At 40.7% G+C, this 21,774-nt stretch overlaps 1 protein-coding gene across 1 annotated transcript in view; it reads left to right on the plus strand.

The window, feature by feature from the left end:
* LOC126272829 (B9 domain-containing protein 1-like) overlaps positions 1–21,774 on the plus strand; it is a 50,875-nt gene that overhangs the window by 23,181 nt on the left and 5,920 nt on the right. Inside the window, exons 2-3 of the mRNA XM_049976028.1 lie at positions 18,032–18,143; positions 18,227–18,335. Of these exons, the coding sequence (XP_049831985.1) occupies positions 18,032–18,143; positions 18,227–18,335 (221 nt within the window). The remainder of the gene's footprint in view (positions 1–18,031; positions 18,144–18,226; positions 18,336–21,774) is intronic.

A 21,774-nucleotide genomic window follows, 5' to 3' on the forward strand; every position in this document is an offset into this window, starting at 1 on the left:
AGTTGCATTGCATTGTATACATGTGTTTCTGCAGCAATTTTCTCTACTACTTAGTTTTCAGCTGTAACTTCTTTGTTAACAGGAAAGACCCTTTCAACTGCAGAACTTCCATGGAACATACAGAACACCTTCTACACGAATCTGATGAAATCATGGTTCACATTTTGCAGTGAATTCATTAGAAAGTGATCATGTTTGTCCTTCTTGGAACTGAATAGTTTCAGTTATTTTTCAGAATATTCACAAAATTTGAACTACTTTCTCTGCACTATGTCAGCTATTGAAGGAGTCACGTTTCTTTCTCCCCCCCCCCCCCCCCCTCACAAATTCTTCCAATGCAATTGTCACTGAAGAACTTCTCAAAATGGAGCTCTGCATATCTTCAGGTAATAAATGTGAGTCACCTTTGACTATATTTCATTTCAAAAGATTCTTTTCAGCAACTAAACAGTGAAAACTCCAGGTAAGAATATCAATAATGTAGGAAAAAACAGATTGCTGCTTACCATAAATAAGACAAGTTAAGTTACAGACAGGTAAAATTAAATGACACCTACATACGGCTTTCAGCGACAGCCTTCATCAGTAAAAGAGGACAAACACTATTCATTCACACACGCAACTACACCTCATGCACACTTGACCGCCAACTCCAGCATTTTGCTCTGGTGTGCAACTATCAGTATCACTTCTCAGCAGTTTTTAGATACAGACTTATGAAAATCCCCTTGCTCTCATTTCTGAAAATAAAGATATCTTTTTCTCTGTAATTTTTGGTAGCAGCAGTGGCACTGAATCCAATGTCTATATAAGACTTGTTTTATGATTACAATATTATGAAAAGAAAAGTTGCTACTCATCATATAGCGAAGATGCTGAGTCGCAGATAGGCACAACAAAAGGACTGTCACAAATAACGCTTTTGGCCAGTTAGGCCTTCGTCAAAAATAGACCCCCCCCCCCCCCCCCACATGCACACAACTGCAATCTCTGGTGACTGTAGCCACAATGTGAGCAGCAGCACCAGTGCATAATGAGAGTGGTGACTTGTTTGGGATAAGGAGGAGGCTGGGGTGGGAAGGGGAAGGGATAGTAGGGTAGGGGTGGAGGACAGTGAACTGCTGCAGGTTAGACAGAGGGCAGAGGAGAGGTGGGGAATTGGGGGGGGGGGGGGGGGACTGTTCCCATTCCAGCACTACACAGCCCTCAATTCACCATTGCACCCAGTCTTCTTATTTCTTTCCTTTTCCGCTACCCCCTGCCCCCAACTCCCCACCTCTCCCCTAACCTCTGTATAACCTGCAGCACTTCACTGTCTGCCACTCCTCCCTTACTATCCCTACCCCCTCCTTGCTCCAGCCTATCGTCACAAAGTTTAGCGGTGGCATTCATCCTGACAGAAAGCTTGTTGGTAGTCATACGAATATAAAAAGCTGTATAATGATTGCAACAGAGCTGATAAATGACGTGGCTGCTTTCACAGGTGCCCCAGCCCCAAATGAGGTAGGATAAACCTGTGACAAGACTTGCTGGGTAGGCAGATTGGACAGGGATTGGGAGTTGTATAGGGATGAACCAGGATTGATGTGCAGGTTGGATGGGTGACAGTCTACCACTTTAGGAGGGATGGGAAGGATCTGGGGGTAAGATGTCCCTCATTTCAGGGCCCTATGATAGATAATCAAAGAATGTGGTTCAGTTCCAGTCCGAGGTGATATTGGTTGACTAAGAGGGAGACTTCTTTTTAACTATTTGTTGGGGGTCTTGGGAGGATTGGGGGTTTGAGGGCCAATGATTGATGGAATCTTAAAAGAAAAGGGGGGAGGGGGGCTTTGTGAAAGGAGGGATGGGATCCAGGGAAAGGAAATTTTATGGTTAGGCTATTTGTGGGGATTCCATGACTTAGGCAGCATTTAGGAAATAGGGTGTGGGTTTGGATTTCAGCCAGAGAAAGGGGTACTTTTCTCATGTGGTGCAGGGGTTCATTGTGGCAGGAATGGTGTGAAGGAAACAGGAATGACACGAAATGGACAAAATAGTTGATGGTTATGAGAGGAGCTGGATAAAAGAAAAGACATATAAAAATATGTATAGACATGCAAAAACATGCACCACTACATAAAAATATGCACAAAAATGCATGAAACTACATAAAAATGTGGACAAATATATTAAAAACGTACATAAACATGGGAGAAAAGAGGTATGGGGGTGTGTTTGTGTGTGTGTTGAGATAAGGAAAGAGAGGTTGAGAAGGATGGGTTAAGTCGAGGATCCAAATTCATTTGGCATGAGCAGGTGAGGAAAGCAAATGGTGAAGTACGTCGGGACGGGGATGGGACATCAAATGCTGCATCAACAAACCAGGCAGTCATGAAGTCTGTGTTGTATGCAGATGATCATTGATACGGTATGGTTCAGCAGTAGGTGTGGTTTGGAGGTTGGTGGAGGGGAAACAGGAAAGGAAAGAAAGAATGGGCAGTGATAAGAGTAATTTTATAGACAACAGTAACAAGGAACGTCATCCCAGGATAGTAGGCTGGGGGGAAAATCAAACAACGTAAACTCCAGGTAGGAATATCAACAATGTAGAAAAAGATAGATTGCTACTTACTGTAAAGAAAAGTTGCAGACCGGTACAATTAAAAAGAGAGTTACATGTAAGTGTACGGCCATGGCCTTAATTGGAAAACAGAGAAACACCAACACTTCATTTACACTAGCAAGCACACCGCAAGCACACTTGACCGCCAACTCAGACAATTCATACCACAGTGCAGCTGTCACATGAGGTGGTAGCAGCAGTCTGCCACTATTTGGAGAGGGCAGGGAAGAGGAAGGGGTACCAGCGTATAGGTGACAGAAGAGGAGCACTGTCTGGTGGAGTGTGCAAGGCCTAGAATGTCAACAGGCACAGTAATCAGGAGGTTGTGAGGCAAGGAGGTAAGGAAAACAGAGTGAAAAAGGGGAAGAACAAGGAAAGATGGGCGGGTGTGTTGGCAAATGATGACAAAGGGTGTAGAGGATGGGAATGGGGAGGATGTGATAGAACAGAGGGGGTGGAAACTGTTGGGTGGAGGGTGTGGGGACAGTATGTTACCGTAGCTTGACACTAGGGTAATTATGGGAGCAGTACCATATTCCTACACGTTGACCACCTCCCCTGAAGACTCCATCCATATCTCTGTCCACATTAAACCCACGAAACACCAACAGTACCTTCATCTTGACAGCTGTCATTCGTTTCACACCAAAAAATCCCTCCCAAATGGCCTGGCTACCCGGGGACAGCTGATCTGCAATTACAAGAACTCCCTTGCCCAGTGTGCTGAGTGTCTCACCAAGGCCTTTATAGAAAGGCACTATCCCCAGGTCAAGTCCTCAAACAGACCCCCCATGCCATTTCCCCTCACACCCCCAGTCCTCCCAACACCACCACTAACAACCAATCACAAAGAAGTACCCTCTTCATCACCCCATACCATCTCGAACTGGAACAACTGAGCCACATTCTTCGACAGGGCTTTGATTACCTGTCACTAGGCCCTGAAATAAGGGACATCCTATCCGAGATCCTTCCCACCCCTCCTAAAGTGGTGTTCCGTCACCTCACCCAACCTGCTCAACTTCCTAGTCCATTCCTGTGCCACTCCCAATCCCACCTTGCCACAAGGATCATATCCTTGTGGAACACCTAGGTGCAAGACCTGCCCAATCCACCCACCCAGCACACTGGACTCGCATTGGGGAGGACGACAGTTCAATCCTACCTCCGGCCATCCTGATTTAGGTTTTGCGTGATTTCCCTAAATCGTTTCAGGCAAATGCCAGAATGGTTCCTTTCAAAGGACACGACCAACTTCCTTCCCCATCTTTCCCTAATCCGATGAGACCGATGACCTCGCAGTTTGGTCCCCCCCCCCCCCCCCCCAATCAACCAGCCACCCACCCAGCTCTTTCTATTTCAGTCCTGTCACAGGTTTATCCTACCCCATCAGGTGCCGGGCCACCTGTGAAAGCTGCCATGTTATTTACCAGCTCTGTTGCAATCATTGCACAGCTTTACATATTGGTATGACTACCAACCAGATGTCTACCATAATAAACGGCTACAGCCAAACTGTAGCCAAGAGCAAAGTAGATCATCTTGTGGCACAACATGTAGCTGAACATAACACCCTTGATTTCAACGGATGCTTCACTGCCCAAGCCATCTGGATACTTCCCTCCACCAGCAGATTTTCTGAGCTGTGCAGATGGAAGTTATTCTTACAACACATTCTCTGCTCCTGTAATTATCCTGGTCTCGTCCTATGGGAACATACTGTCCCCAAATCCTCTACCCAACAGTTCCCACCTTCTTTGTCCTATCACCTCTTTTCCATTCCTGTCTCTCTTCGTTTGCCACCCTCTGCCAATGCACCTGCCCATCTTTCCCGGCTCCTCTCCTTTTTCACTCCACTTTCCCCACTTCCCATCCCCTCAACTTCTGACGCTGCATCTGTTGGCATTGTAGTCTCTGCACACTCCACCGGACAATGCACCTCTTCCCCCACCTGTACACTGCTATTACTTCTTCCCCTTCATCACCACCTTCAGATGGGTGCTACCACCCCATGTGACAGTTGCATTGTGGCTCAAGCTGCCAGAATTGGCAGTTGTGTGCATGAGGTCTGTGTGCTTGTGTGAATGAATGGTGTTTGTTTCTCTGTTTCTGTTTTCCAATGAAGGCTGTGGCTGAAAGCTTGTCTGTAAGTGCCTTTTAATTGTGCCTAGTTGCAACTTAACATGTTATCTTTATGGTAAGTAACATCTATCTTTTCCTACATTGTAGATCTCCCTAAGAAATTCATGGACATTCCAGTACTTCTATTATGAACTGTTTTTAAAGCTCCATTCACTACATTAAGTGAGCAAGTGTCACAATCAGACATTTGTAGTTGATTATTTTCTTCATTATTTAGACCTGCTGGCAAATCATACAATATTTTCATGTTCACATTTGGCCCCTACATTTGAAATGTGAATTATATTCTTAGCTGACAAATTCAAACTATTCAGACCCTCCAAGAAACTTGACTGTGTATCAGAGGATGTGACAGTTAAAAAACATAGTGTTAAATATCTTGTAGATACAGACTCAGTTTGTTCATACCAGAAACAAACCCTCAAATCCATCTGCCCCTTTTGGACAATTTTGCTCATACTCTTATCACATAACACACACAACAGTCCAACTCCTTTGACTTTTTTAGCTGGGAGATTCTGAAAATGAGAGCCAAGTCCATAACTAATTACATGTGACAACTTGTCCTTGGGTAACTGGTTTATAATTTAGAATATCTGTGTCATGTTTCCAGAACTTCTTACTGAAGATGAGGCATGACTTTATTCATAGCCCACATAATTTTAGATTTTACTATTCATCAGTAACTAAAATTTCTTTCAATGAATTTGTTTTGGAATTCTCTTCAACTGAAGTTCTGTAATTTGTGTTAGGAGCAAGTGATGGCAGTTCTTTACTGTCATTCAAATTCTTTTCAGAAGAAACTTGTGACTATGCTGACACTGCTTTTACTACAGCAAAAGGTAATTTGTTTTGTCACTTTGAAACTAATGAATGAACCAATGCTGTATGTCTCTTTCCTCTTTCATGTGTTTTACACATGAAATGCTACTGTCACTAATGTAAAAGTAGCAGTCGCACAAAATACCTTGTTTTATAGTTATTAATTTTTGCTGGTTGAAGTCATACTTTCCAGTCTTTTGACCCAGTTAGTCTTCCAAGCATTTATTTTCTACTTGCTCATATAATGTCCAACAGGAAAGTGCTTATGAATCAAACGACTTATATAATTCATTTAAACAGAAGTGGACAAAATTAAAGAAACAGCTGAAACTCCTCCAGCAACACATGGTATGGCAGCACTGTCATGAGTGAAGCTATAATTATATGTCATTTCCACTATGTGAAACACCACATACATCTCAACGAATCCGCACTTCCATATTTCTCCATCTGCACTTGCCCCGCAAGGTTGTAAACCGCAGTAGCAGAGGCTTTGCTAACATAGCTTGCACAAATGGATGTACAAGTCCTCTACATATAACAAAGACTTTGGAGAGTTCTAGACCATGTGTACGCAATCCCTACATATTGGTCCATGTCAGAATTTCTATTCTTCCACCAGTATCACTCCGCCACTCTCTTGTTGGTGGATGTACATCCCTCATGACCTGGTAACATGCATCTCCTGTAGTACTTTATCTGTCAGCTTTGCTGGCACCATCACTCATGGTCCCAGCTTAGTTTCTCTGTACCACAAACCATTGTGTATACAAAAGTGAGACCTCTTTCTGAACAGCTTGCGTTCGCCATCCTTCTTTTGTACTCTCTGCCATTCCTTAAGCTCAATACCACTTATTCACAACACTATTGCTTTCCTACATACATTTTTTCCCAGGTTCATGTATGCCTTCAAAAATCAAACTCACTCAATAGCTACTACTGGTATTTGTGTCAACCTACTAGATGGGTCCTTCAACACCATCAACCATTTCAGTGCTGCTTGATCCATCATCACTCAAAACTTTTTTTCTATAGAGACAACACTTGAAATAGACGATTCTTTAGATATAGCTCAACAAACTTTTTCCATCGTGGAGTAACTCCTTGGAAATACCAAGTTCAGACTCACTGTTAAAGCTAACTTCATTTTCTCAAAAGCAGGTTGACAATCCTCAGATGAAACAAAGTCTGAACCATTCTTTTGTAATTGTGTCACTGGTTTGGCAACATCTGCGAATCCTTTTTTTAATCAGTGGTAACAGTTCACGACTTCAAGGAATGCTTGTAGTTCCTTCACTGATTCAGGTATGGAAAATTCAAATATGGCGTTAACCAACCTCAGGTATGACCTAACCTCGTTATTACTAATTATATGACCAAAATATGCCACCTCTTTCAACAAAAAATTGCAGCTCTCTGTACACAATGTGAAACTGATGGCTCTCAACCTCAGGCATACTTTACTTAGGCATTTTATGTGCTGCTCCGTATCACTTGCAAAGATGATCGTATCATGAAGACACACAATGAATGGATGTGGTTTCAGTCCCCTGGGAACTCTGCCCAACAATCTCTGAAAAGTTGCAGCTGTGTTCTTCAAGCCAAAAGGCATCCTCCTGAATGGCGAAGAAAATGCTGTATTTGGTTGGTCCTCTGAAGCGACTTCCGACTGCTGATCCATCCTAGAAAAATAATTGCACTGGCCTAAATAGTCTATGGTTTCCGGAATGTTTGGCAAAGGGTAGACATTCGTTATAGCCTTGGCATTCAGGTGTCTACAGTCACAACAAAGCCTATATCTTTTTAATCCATCCAATGATTTCTTGGGTGCAATGAAAATTCTTGCCCCCCCCCCCCCCCCCCATGGGTTATTTCTTTTCTCAGTGATCCCAATGTTCAAATGGTGATTGATGAGATCCTTCAGAATTGGCTGCAAGGACCTCAGAACTCTGTATGGTTTATGGGAAATTGGTAATTCATTTCCTGTTGGTGTGTGGTTGGTTAGTTGATTTGAGACAGGGAACCAAACACTGAGGCCATTAGTCCCATTGGAGCAGGGAAGGATGGGGAACAAAGTCGTCCATGCCCTTTCAGATGAACCGTCCCGGCATTTGCCCAAAGTGATTTAGGGAAAGCACGGAAACCTAAATCAGGATGGCCAGACATGGGTTTGAAGACACGGGTTTGAACCATTAGCCTCCCGAATGCGAGTCCATTGTGCTAACCACTGTGCCACCTCACTCAGTGGTATTTGGTGCTGCATAATATGCATCACTGGCAATGACCCTTTTGGAAAAAACAAATCCCTAAATTCCAGTGGTAATTGTTTTTTTTATCACTCTACTTAGGTGCTTCAAATTCCCTTGTAATGCAGTTTCATTGACATTTGGTGATTTTCCATGACCAACACCCCGTCGTGCCTCACTGTTCTTCCTCCCGAATATCTATGTTAGCGATCAACAACCCTTTAGTTAACCTCATATCCTTGACACTGAAATCATCCACAAATCCAGGTACCATTTTTCACCATTTACCTTCTGTGCACCTACAACACTACTTTTCCATAAGTAACATGCTTCATCCCTACAGGAGGTTTAGACTTAATACTAACCCAAAGCAGTTTATCAGTACCCTTAGGTATTCATTTGTGTACATCAAGCTGTAGTGTAAATTTTCACAGTTGAAGTATTTCATAATACTGAATAGAATCACCTTGCAACATTGCTACACTAGGAGTGGTTTTCACATTTTTTTCATTAAACTCTACCATGTGTGATGAAGACTGATTTTGGCACAGTGCTGATGCAAGGAATCCAAACCCAGAGTGATGTCCTAACCCTAACTTACATTTGGCACAATCTCTACACCTTGTCTGAAATGGACAGTACCCAAAGAAAAATCTGTGTCGACTGATCCCAGTTATGTGATGTCTCTATCCCCTGCTCCATGCAATCTATACCATGATGGTTCCATTGCTTATGTTCCTATAGATCCCCACTTGCAGCCAATACATTCACCCCATGTCTAACAACATCTTGCAGTCCCTTTTCCCTACCATTCATCTAACCACACAGTCCAATCGAACTTTACTGGAAATCCCACAAGTGAGCTTGGGTCCTCGTTGGCAGTTAATGTCTGCCTGTTTCCTGGACCCCTACCTCTGAAACTACCCTTATCATTGCTTCCGCACATGCCCCATCTGTCCACATGTATAACATTTTCTATTGGCTTAAAAAACTGTCCGACCAGCTTGGAGTCTGGCTGACATGTCAGTTTCCTCGCATTCTACTGCTGATCTGACAGCTGTGTGTAAATCAATTGGAACCCCCCTGCCTGTAGTCTTTCTGACATTTCTGAAAGCAACCCTCTTGAAAATGTGTCCAGCGCACTCTGCTCAACCTCTCGTAAAATTACTTTATTCATCATAGTACTCTACCCCAAATTGTATGTACAACCATTGGTCTTCCTTATTCTCTGTGCAAATCTTTTTAATGATTCTACATGCCTCTTTGTTACCGTGCCCCACTGTTCCCTAAAATGTAACACTATTTTACATTGTATACTTTTGAACCAAACCCATTCTAAATTCCTCAAATGTACCAGCTCCTGCGGGAGCCTCTGTATAATTCACATAAGCTCCCATTAATCTCAGTTTTGCTACTGTCAAAAGTTCTGCATTAGGTCACCCTTCCATATTTGCCAAATTCCTAAGGTCCAACACAAATACTTGCACATCTTCAATTGATTTAACAGATAAAGGAGCAACTCTATACAACTGTGGCAACTGCGCTTCTGCCAGACTACATAACTCGGTATTAGCTACTGTCTGTTGCGCTACTGCCACCACATACGCGCTGTTTGCCTAAAGGGATTGGTGACCCCTCAGACACTGAAGCATGATGGGGTTGCATATGTACAAAGCGTTGTCTCTCTGGACTGTGTCGATCACAACATGGACGACAGACAGTAGGACAAAAGCCACCGGAAGTCCTCTGTGTGAGGGACCTATTTCCCCCTCCATGTCATGTTTGTGGAACTGGATTCACACAAATTTCTCTGCACCCCTGCTGTATAGGGCAATGCAAGCCAACATGTCAGCAGTTCACTCCACCAAAGCTCTGGGCCAATTCGTGCGCTGGCTCTTAACAGCCCATCAGTCAGATCTCGGTTGGAAGCCACCACAGCAGGACCTACTACGACTTTCCAGGGATATCCTGAGAAGTACATGCCAAATGCTCAACCTCCATTGTTAGGGATTATCAGTGGCATAATGTTCATGTCCTGTTATTGTTATTCCCTGAGTGTTTCAGGTATTTGCCTGTTAGTGTCTGAGATACTGTGTCTGCTCCTGATACTCCTTGGATTCTTGACTCTGCCAAAGCCTTGCCCATCTTGACACTCATTTTGAAACACAAACAGTTATTAAACACACACAAAAAAACTAAACATAATTTGTGTGTCAAATTATGAGCCGTTTTGATTCTTGGCACTGTATAGTCATATGCCCGTTACAATTACACGTGATAGACACTACTGATACTGGTTCTGCACACAGCGCTAAATCCTTCCAACTTACATTTCATACATCTGACAGCTGCTAGACAATTGTGACCCCTATTACCTGTGAAGTGTATCCGGCACCTTTATTTTGTATTTCATCACACACGATTACCACAACAAAAACACCACACATAATGATGCTAATGAAATACACATCAGCATTAACCCAACACTACTGGATGCTTTCACACAAGACACAATTCAGTGTCACACATACAGTTATCATAATCATAGAGATTAGGCTAAAATTGGACAAGCTTCGCACAACAAAGTGTGAAACCAAATTTTTTTAAGGCCTCAATTCGTATTTGTGACTGGATCACCAGTCACCACAGTCATAAATATAACTACTTAATGTAGTGTTGAGACTTAGTGCAATCGATAGCGTATAAACCTGTTGTGTCGAACTCTGTATGTTTGTCAAATCAAACACCTTTTAGCAGTCTAATTTTCAAGCCGTTATTTTTGTGGGCTATCAGTTTCAGCAATTTATTACACCATCTTGTTCTGATGTGTAGGTGGTCGTAAGTTCGAATCACGCTCAAATGTAGCAAATTATTTTTTTTTTAAAAACAAAGATTCCAAGACTTACCAAGCGGGAAAGCGCCAGTAGATAGGCACAATGAATAAAACACACAAACACACACACAGAATTTCGAGCTTTCGCAACCGGCGGCTGCTTCGTCAGGAAAAGGAAAGATGAAAGGATGTGGGTTTTAAGGGAGAGGGTAAGGAGTCATTCCAATCCCGGGAGCTGAAAGACTTACCTTAGGGGGAAAGGATAGGTATATACTCGCGCGCGCACACACACACACACACACACACACACACACACACACACACACATGGATATGTGTGTGTGTGTGTGTGTGTGTGTGTGTGTGTGTGTGTGTGCGAGTATATACCTATCCTTTCCCCCTAAGGTAAGTAAGCGCTTTCCCGCTTGGTAAGTCTTGGAATCTTTGTTTTTAATATATTTTTCCCATGTGGAAGTTTCTTTCTATTTTATTTAAATCATTTTTTTAAATTTATAAATATAATCAAATGAGTTAGATTATTATTTTTATTGAATTAATTGCTTTAATTTTTTTTTTTAAATTTCTGATGTTTTGCTGTCTCATGTTCATCATTGTGTTGACTTTTTTATTTGCTCTTATATTTCATCTTATCATCCTTTTTTTCATTTGAAATCTGCCTGTATCACCTATAATCCTCAGCCAACTGCTGACAATGACTGCTTGTCAAGTGGTATTGTGGCAGTTCCTGTAGCCATTGTGGGGATAGTTCTAGGTAACCAGTGATGGCGAGAAATTACAGTTTGCTTTTAATGCTGAAACTGAATTTTTTCCTGTATTGAGTTTGCTCATAAGGTTAACTTTAATCGCTGTGAACAAAGCAATCATGGTTTTAGTTCTGCTGTTCTCTCGGATACATTGCACGCCACAAGGTTGTGGTTAGGTTAAAACATGAGTTTACATTCAGGGCTACAAGATGGATTCCGTAGAAATGTTGGAACACGTGAGGCAATACTGACCTTACGACTTATCTTAGAAGAAAGATTAAGAAAAGGCAAACCTACATTTCTAGCATTTGTAGACTTGGAGAAAGCTTTTGACAATGTTGACTGGAATACTCTCTTTCAAATTCTGAAGGTGGCAGGGGTAAAATACAGGGAGCGAAAGGCTATGTACAATTTGGACAGAAACCAGATGGCAGTCATAAGAGTCGAGGGGCATGAAAGGGAAGCAGTGGTTGGGAAAGGAGTGAGATAGGGTTGTAGCCTCTCCCCGATGTTATTCAATCTGTATATTGAACAAGCAGTAAAGGAAACAAAAGAAAAATTTGGAGTAGGTATTAAAATTCATGGAGAAGAAGTAAAAACTTTGAGGTTCGCCGATGACATTGTAATTCTGTCAGAGACGGCAAAGGACTTGGAAGAGCACTTGAACGGAATGGACAGTGTCTTGAAAGGAGGATATAAGATGAGCATCAACAAAAGCAAAATGAGGATAATGGAATGCAGTCAAATTATATCAGTTGATGCTGAGGGAATTAGATTAGGAAATGAGACACTTAAAGTAGTACAGGAGTTTTGCTATTTAGGAAGTAAAATAACTGATGATAGTCGAAGTAGAGAGGATATAAAATGTGGACTGGCAATGGCAAGGAAAGCGTTTCTGAAGAAGAGAAAGTTGTTAACATCGAATATAGATTTATGTATCAGGAAGTCGTTTCTGAAAGTATTTGTTTGGAGTGTAGCCATGTATGGAAGTGAAACATGGACGATAACTAGTTTGGACAAGAAGAGAATAGAAGCTTTCGAGATGTGGTGCTACAGAAGAATGCTGAAGATAAGGTGGATAGATCACGTAACTAATGAGGAGGTATTGAATAGGATTGGGGAGAAGAGAAGTTTGTGGCACAACTTGACTAGAAGAAGGGATCGGTTGGTAGGACATGTTTTGAGGCATCAAGGGATCACAAATTTAGCATTGGAGGGCAGCGTGGAGGGTATAAATCGTAGAGGGAGACCAAGAGATGAATACACTAAGCAGATTCAGAAGGATGTAGGTTGCAGTAGGTACTGGGAGATCAAGAAGCTTGCACAGGATAGAGTAGCATGGAGAGCTGCATCAAACCAGTCTCAGGACTGAAGACAACAACAACAACAACAACTGCTTGATTTTCTTGCAGCAGGTTTTCACTGCCTTCAATCTGTGACATTTTCCTTGTTGCACACTGGTGGCAGTGTTTAGACATAATTTCTACATCTAAAACTTTCTCCAAGTCAATACCAATAAGAGATGCAACTCCATACAGATATGTGTGACCCCTTTTCATCCTGGTCCCATCTACAGACACACGCAGGTCAGTAACATGTGTAGGAGATTCACAGTCATGAATATCTACCCCAGAATCTATTTCTTTTTGGTTTATTTCCATCTACTAGTTTCTTCTTAGAAACTTTGGCAGTATCACATACAGCATCAGACATTTCTTTATTTATTTTTTCAAACCTTGCACAGGGTGGAGGCATGTTCAGAAAACCACACAATAAATTATCTCCTTTCCTGCCCTGTCCACAGCATCTCAGAGCATATGCTCATCTAAAATTGCTTTCCTAGGTACCAGTGTCAATGTTTTGTAAAGGAAGAAAATGAAAATTTATAGCCACATGAATTACAAATTAATTTAAAATCCCAACCTATTCCCACTCTTCTTTCTTCAACAACAGTAATGCATTCTGTATTTTTACAACTAACACATGAACATGAAAACTTTATAGCCTGGCAGAGAAAGCTCTAAATCAGTAGGTCTGAATCCAGTGTAATCCATATCACATCATTCACGAACCTGTACAATTCTCCTATCCTAAGTTTCGATGCTGAAGCTGAAAGCTTATGTTCTTCATTACGAGCTGCTTCCTCTTTTTTGTTGGTAAACCAATTTCCATAAAACCTCTGTTTCCTAAACAGTTTTTCCATGACCCATTATTCATAAATCTTGACTTCCACGTAAAGGTTTGCGAATTCAACCTTCCACCTAATAATGTGTGTTAGTGTTGTCAAAACGCAAATAAAACCACATGCAAGGAAGTTTTCAGCCAGAGATATAGATGTCAGCCAAAGATATTTAACAAAAGCCTTCACACTGATAAAAATTCCACTGGTTCAAGCAGTTTCCAAAATGTCGGAAAAGGTGGGAGTGGCTGCCAGTGCGGAGTTAATCAGTTTAACAATTTAAAAGCATTTCTGAAGCTTTTATCATGATAAAATTCACACACAACATAGATTAAACTGTGTAGATTAAGAAAATAATATTTTTGAAAATCAATTATTTGGGCCAAAAACCATTACATTCCACCTGGACATATGTTCACAGTGCTTACATCAGAGAATTCTGTTACATTATAAAATAGGTTTTCAGCCAACTAGCTATAGAATTTTCTTGTAAATAATTTCCGAGTCATGGACCATGCTAAGGGTTATAATTTATTAAAGATTTTTAGGAAGCTCACTCTGGGTGAGTGGGCTGTTTTTACCAATCTGTCTTAGAATATGGATTTTAGTTTTGTCTCTAATGTAGTGTTGGTGACTGATACCTTCTCTTAAATGAAATTCTTTTACATTCAGTTTAACATATAGCGAAGATACATATGTTGCACAAGCTCACACTTGTGAGTGTTTCAAATATTCTAAACAAAAGTTGACAGTGATCTCTTTGCCAACCACAAAATATATCGTGTTCTTTTTTTATTCTTCTCCAAATAATTAATATGTGAAGAGTGACCCTGTACTGTCGGCCCCTGAGAAATGTGAGACTGGACAGTCCAAAATTGTCAGTCTTGGATATTCAGAACTGACTAATTTCCAAATTAGGTATGTTACCTTTGATATTCTTTGGCAAATGTGATTGATATGTTCTCCGATGTTAACTTTGGGTCCACATGAAATTCTAAAAGTCTGTCTGATTAATTCTCTATAACATTATATAGCCACAACAGGAGTTGATGATCTAATGTGGTTTACACAGAAGTTTGTTGAAGGAGAACCATTTCATAGTAGCATCTAGTGATTCCAGTGGCATCTGTTTTACCGGTAATGCCAATGTGTCTTGATGATGGTAATTATCTTTCTGTCATTTGCATAGCAGAATACAAAATAGGGAACATGGTGTGGCAGATCATTGACTGCAGTTATGAAAAGAACTAATAACAATCTCGACTATTGCCATTAGACAATGTTTGTTACTCAACAAGACATATTGTTCTCTGTTTCTTAAGTATGAAGCAATTACTTATTGGTGTGTTTTGTGCCCCATAAAATTTAAGCTTCTCGAGCAATATTTAATTAGGTATAGAATCAAAAAGTTTTACCCTTAGATCATGTAAAACAGGTGATCCTTATTCTTATTTTGAAAAACTATGATTGTCTGGTTTATAACATTAAAAACTGGTGAAGTATTTTTTCCTTCATCTGTGACTGCTATAAATTTGCTTCTTCACCAACACAGGTTTTACTAAACACAAATTACAACTGAATCACAAAAAGTAACAGTACTTAACTCTTCTGTAAATACATAAAACAAAAGACTTAATGGCACAGATACCTCATGATCAATACATTGTCTGAATGTTTGTTGAATAACTGACATGTCAGTACTGGAGAACACTGTTTGTATGTAAGTTCAAATGGGGAAAAATCAGACATGAACAGTGATCTTGTTACATCCATATGCTACCATTTGTTCACTGGAAACACAAAGGTCAGTACAACAGTGAGCGAAGACAGTCCCTAGTTAGGCACACAGATCCATACATTAACCAAACATTGTTGGTAGGTAACAATAAAATCCAAATCACAGTCCAGAGAAAAAAAAAGTGTTGTCATTAGTAGGTACACAGCAGAGCTTGCTCTAAACATGTGAGACCATGGCAGTTTGCAGCTGCTGCTAAGTCACCCAGCACCAGCAGCTGTATCCCTTCATACCTCACCTAGTGACCTCACTGGATGTAAGCATAATTATGATGACTGATTCATTTATACATCTAAAGGGATTACAAGATTTCCTTTCTTGAATCAAGCCATATGGTCAGAACCATCTTATCTGGTGTGGAGGGATGATGAAGTATGCGTGGCGTGCTACAGTTGGTGGTGTGTGACTTCAGCTGCTGAAGGTGATAGAGGAGCTTCCCTGGGCTTGGCACCAGAGAGGTAGGAGGCAACAGTGGTGCACACTCCCAAATTGGCTGCTGGTTAGGAGGCGGGTGTGGTCCGATATGTGACCTGGCACAGACTCTGGGGCCTCCTGCATATTGTCTGGGTTGAGATCTGACAGGTGGAGAAGCCTGAAAGCTGTTGCTGGAGTTGTTGTCTTGTAAATAAGCCCCACATACGCTGTTATTAGCCTGGAAGGTGGGCGAGGTAGGCTGCCCCTGCCAGGGTGACAGATCCAGTTGCAGAGCTTGCCCCAGATAAGTGCAAACAGAGCTGATTCTGATGCTGACAAAGGATCCCTTGAGATGTGGCTACCAGGACCAGTTGGTGCCCCTACTGGGCAGTAATAGAGCCATTTATCCAGCCAAGCGTATGTCTGAAAATGTATGCCCAGACAACGTTGCCCTCTGTAAGAGGTGTAACTACATCTTGCAGTTGTAGTGGCAGCAATAGATCTAGCAAGGAATGATGATAGCAGGGCATCCATGCAATAGTTCTGCTTCGCTTCAGTTGTGGATCAGTGTTTACTGTAAAAGGATAAAAAGGAAAGCAGTGCAGAGTCATTGGACTTGTATGTCAAAAGTTTTTCCATCTGTTCAGAGGGAGGGTGAAGTGGAGGTGCTGTAATATGTTGGATTCCTTTTTGGGTGCAAAACTGTTGTAAACCAGTCGAAACAACTGCAGTCAGTTATCAGTGAGCAGAGTTCATTGGGCTCCCTCAGAAGAAAAAACACTGGGCATGGTCTTTAGTGGCATTCGCCACCATAGTCTGTTGAATTTTGATGATATATAGCAAATGAGAATATGTGTTTATTAAACTCAACTACATGTCCACATGAAATGGATCTGTGTAGTCCGCATACACTTGACTCCATAGCTAGGTAGGTGTACCCCACAGCTGGTAGGGTGGGGAGCAGTGCCACTCACTGCAACTGCCAAGCTTGGTATGTTGAGACACACACAATATACTCACTGACTCGTGGCCAGTACACACGTCACCAGGTCAGGGTCTGGTTACTGGAAACGCCCTTGTGGGACTGATGCAGATGTCACAATATAGTGGAGCTTAGAACTTCTGAAGTCACCACATGACACTGGCAGTAATCTTCATTCAATAGTAGGACACCTTTACAAAGGTAGACATGTTGTCATGAAAAGAAACAATGCAATTCTGTGGAGGTTCTCAAAAGAAGCGCCTTCAGTGTCCCAGATCAGATCAGATCAGGGACATGCGTGGACGCGCGCACGCACGCACCATACTTGTCTCTTCTCCTGAGTGTAGAGCAAAGATTCATGGTGAGTGGCTGCGAAACATGAAATGCCTTTTGTAGATACCAGTGCTTAGCTAAAAACAAGCATCATATGTGCCAATCCTTGCAATGGGTTCCAAATCATTGTGTTTATTACTGAAGTCTGAAAGCTTTTGTGGTTTTCTTAAATCTGACTTTGTGTTGCTGGACAGTATCTGCAGATATTGTACCGAGTCATGAGGCGTACTTTACAAGTTGACCTGTCACCTATCTTGATAACAAAGCACCTTGTCTAAGGAGTAAGTTCACCAAATGGGTTACTACTTTCTTTTATGTTTGTGAGAGCATTGTTCAGAACATCATTCTTATGAATGGCTTTTGTGTCATGTTATGTCTTTTGCAGCTACTGTTAATGTTATTAATGTTGCTGGATGTTACACCACTTGCATTACACCACTATTAAAATCTTCATGAAATAAGGTATTCATCACTGCGTTGTTCTGCATCAACATTACCACAGAAAATCATGTTACAAACAAACAGAATTGTGGGGCACTTACAGGTTTTGTATTAATGCTTTATCATCATCTTTCTCCTTTCTCTAGATTTTTATATTAAACATAGGTTCTATCTTAACAGTCCCTATCATGCTCATCACTTAAATGGCAGTAACATTAGCATACCTTGTGAAATCATTATATATTTTCAAATTTGTTCAATTCCTAATATAGCTGCTTGGAACATCATCTAAAATCACTCCTTCTGATGTTACAATTTACTTCCCATAGCATATCTTTGGTAGCAGCTATTATATTTGGTTATTTCATTAGTTTTGCATTATATTAACTGCTTATAGCACTAGCTGAAGAGCTGTTAAATTTTAAATGCAATGTTATGTTGTTGCAATGATGTACTTTTTTTTGTTTTTACCCCAGGGAATTGAAGAAGGTATTTCACAGTTATCAAAACGAAGCAAAGATGAAAGACAAACATGTATCTGGAATTTTCCGCTAGAAATTACTTTTAAAAGCACGAATCCATTTGGCTGTGGGTAAATAATTACTTTTTTATGCTTGGCAGCTACAGAGTTTCCTTTGCTAAATGCTGTGTAATTGCATATATTTTTGCAGGGCCACAATTAGTTATTAGTGTTTATGGACTTGACTTGTTTGGAAATGATGTTGTGAGAGGGTACGGTCTTTGCCATCTACCTATAGCTCCAGGACATTACAAGAAAGTGTATGTATTTACATTCATATTTCTCTCAGGATTATATTATTTTATATCTTCATTATACAGTTTTGACAAATTATGACCTTTTTGAGAAACAGTATTGCAAAGAAGCCCTGACTCAGAACCTAAAATTGAGTATCAAATTTTGGCTTTTGCTAAAAGGAGGCACTAACAGCAAAAAACTGATGGCAAGTCATGAAGTATGAAAAATGAGGGATTGCACTGTAATCAAATTATTTATTTGCCATTGTTGAAGTATTAGACCATATTTTTGATAACAGAATTTTCTGGCAGAACATAAATAAATTAGGTGTAAAGGTGACAACTCACAGGTTAGTAGAGGTGTTCATCAATACACTGCGCTGGGATTGCAGCTCTGTGTCTTGACTGTGGCTTGGGGTTGTGCCTGGTGGTGCTAACGAGGGAAGAAAGGAGGCAAGAGGAAGGGTTGGAGAAAGGTGGTTGACAGCAGTGATGGGTGGGAGGGTTAAAATTTTATGCATTAATTATAGCAGTATGACGTGACTCCTTTTAAAGGTGGTCCTGCCTTTGATGGGATAGGATGAGTCTGTAACGGGATAGGAGTAGCTTGTGCTGCGTACATAGTTTAGGTGTCGGTGGAATGCTAATTTAGAAAAGGTGGGAAGTATTGTGGATTGGATGTTCCTCATTTCTGGGCACAATGATAAATAGTTGAAAGTCTGGCAAGGGATTTGATTCAATTGGTCCGGTCCAGGATGATACTAGGCGATGAGTCCTTTGCATCTGGTTGTTGGGAGATTAGGGGTTTACAAGGAAATGGCTTGGGAAGTCTGTGGTCTAGGTGTGGAGGTAGTGCCTGTCTGTGGAGGCCTTAGCGGGACTGTCGACACACTGGACAAGGGAATTCTAGCCGCTGCAGATGCACTGCCTACACATTGCCAGACATTGTCACTCTGTTATTCTCAACTCATAATTTAATCATTGTCTTTGTAACTTATCAGCAAGTGGAGTCATACCATGTAATATAAATATAAACTAACTCTTTATGCAAAGTTTGCAGAATTGTGCACAATCTCGTGCACAAAGATCGCTGTCTTGATTGGCTTGTTTAACAAAGATAGTTGAGTTTGTATTTTGTAAACTTTTGCTAGCTGACTGCGCAACATTGGATACTTCCCAAACAATATTATAGAATTTGTGTAGGAGCAAATTGATGTTTTCGATGAGTGAACATAATTTATTTTTCACAGTTTGTCCGAAATATCTTTAACAGTTAGGCATTCACCTATGCATAGCAAAAGCTTCATGTTGAGCAACAAAATAAACCTTTAGTTTTAAGCATCAAAAGTGTAACAATAAATAAAAGTACATCAGACATCCAGTACACACCAACATCAAACTATGACAATCTACATCTACATCTACATCCATACTCCGCAAGCCACCTGACGGTGTGTGGCGGAGGGTACCCTAAGTACCTCTATCAGTTCTCACTTCTATTCCAGTCTCGTATTGTTCGTGGAAAGAAGGATTGTCGGTATGCTTCTGTGTGGGCTCTAATCTGTCTGATTTTATCCTCATGCTCTCTTCGCGAGATATACGTAGGAAGGAGCAATATACTGCTTGACTCTTCGGTGAAGGTATGTTCTCGAAACTTTAACAAAAGCCCATACCGAGCTACTGAGCGTCTCTCCTACAGAGTCTTCCACTGGAGTTTATCTATCATCTCCGTAACACTTTTGCAATTACTAAATGATCCTGCAATGAAGCGTGCTGCTCTCCGTCCAATAAATGGAAGCACATCAGACATTCATTACACACCAACATCTATCAACAAATTAAGAGTTTCTATTGAGTTACAATCTTCAAAGAATATTAACATCCATAATAGTATAGGAAACACAGGTACTTTTACACAATTTAATTTTTTTTAAAGGAACACAGCCCATATGACTGTTTTCTTGTTTATTTAAGTACAATCCAAGTTTTGTCCTTTTGTGCTATTTTCAAGTATTTGATTTTATGTCTTTAACATATCATGATCTGATCATGTAAGTGTAGAAAATTTGTGGAATGTTTAAAGAGGTAGTATTGACAGCAATTGAGATATATATACCACATAAATTAATAAGTGATGGTACTGATCCCCCATGGTACACAAAATGGGTCAGATCGTTTTTGCAGAAGCATCGAAAAAAGCATGCCAAATTTAAAAGAACGCAAAATACCCAAGATTGGCAAAGTTTTACAAAAGTTCGAAATATGGCGTGTACTTCAGTGCAAGATGCTTTTAATAATTTCCACAACGAAATTCTGTCTCAAAATCTGGCAGAAAATCCAAAGAGATTCTGGTCATACATAAAGCACACACGTGGCAAGACGCAATCAACACCTTCACTGCATTATAACAATGGTGAAATCACTGATGACAGTGCCACTAAAGCATATTTATTAAACAGGGTTTTCTGAAACTCCTTCATCAAAGAAGACAGAGTAAATATTCCGGAATTCCAATCAAGAACAACTGCCAAGATGAGAAAAATAGAAGTTGATATCCTCGGTGCAACAAAGCAGCTTAAATCACTTAATAAAGGCAAAGCCTCCGGTCCAGATTTTATACCAGTCTGGTTTCTGTCAGAGTATGGTGATAAAATAGCTCCTTATTTAGCAACTTTATACGACCACTCGATCACAGAAAGATCCACACCTAAAGACTGGAAAATTCCTCAAGTCACACCAATACCCAAAAAGGGAAGTAGGAGTAATCTGTTGAATTACAGGCCTATATCACTGATGTCGATTTGCAGTAGGGTTTTGGAACATATACTGTACTTGAAAAATTATGAAGTACCTCGAAGAAAAAGATTTATTAACACATAGTAGTCAGCACGGTTTCAGAAAATATCATTCCTGTGAAACACAACTAGCTCTTTACACTCATGATTCCATAGTTTTAGATTTCCAGAAGGCTTTCAACACCGTTCCTCACAAGCGTCTTGTAACCAAACTACATGTCTACATAGTATCACCTCAGTTGTGTAACTGGATTCGTGATTTCCTGTCAGAAAGGGCACAGTTCGTAGTAATAGACGGAAAGTCATTGAGTAAAACAGAAGTAATAGCTGGCATTCCCCAAGGAAGTGTTTTAGGCCCTTTGCTGTTCCTGATCTATATCTATCTAGAGATGCAGCATAAAGGTGTTTCATTGAACCCTCTGCAAGGCACTTTATTATGGATAGCAGAGTACTCACATAGACATATATTGCAGGACACTTATCATGTTGTCAAGCTCAAAATTGGCCATAAATTAAGAAAAATATTGGTACCCCATGAAATAAACAAGAAAACAGTCAAATTCTTTGAATTTAAACCACATTTGGTTGATGCTTACATAGTTAGTATGGAAGGAATGAAGACTATCTTTTAGGAAGTTACCAAGTGAATTTTCATCTATTTTGTAATG

This window comes from Schistocerca gregaria, chromosome 5 (genome assembly GCF_023897955.1).
Source record: "Schistocerca gregaria isolate iqSchGreg1 chromosome 5, iqSchGreg1.2, whole genome shotgun sequence".
Classification (NCBI taxonomy): domain Eukaryota; kingdom Metazoa; phylum Arthropoda; class Insecta; order Orthoptera; family Acrididae; genus Schistocerca; species Schistocerca gregaria.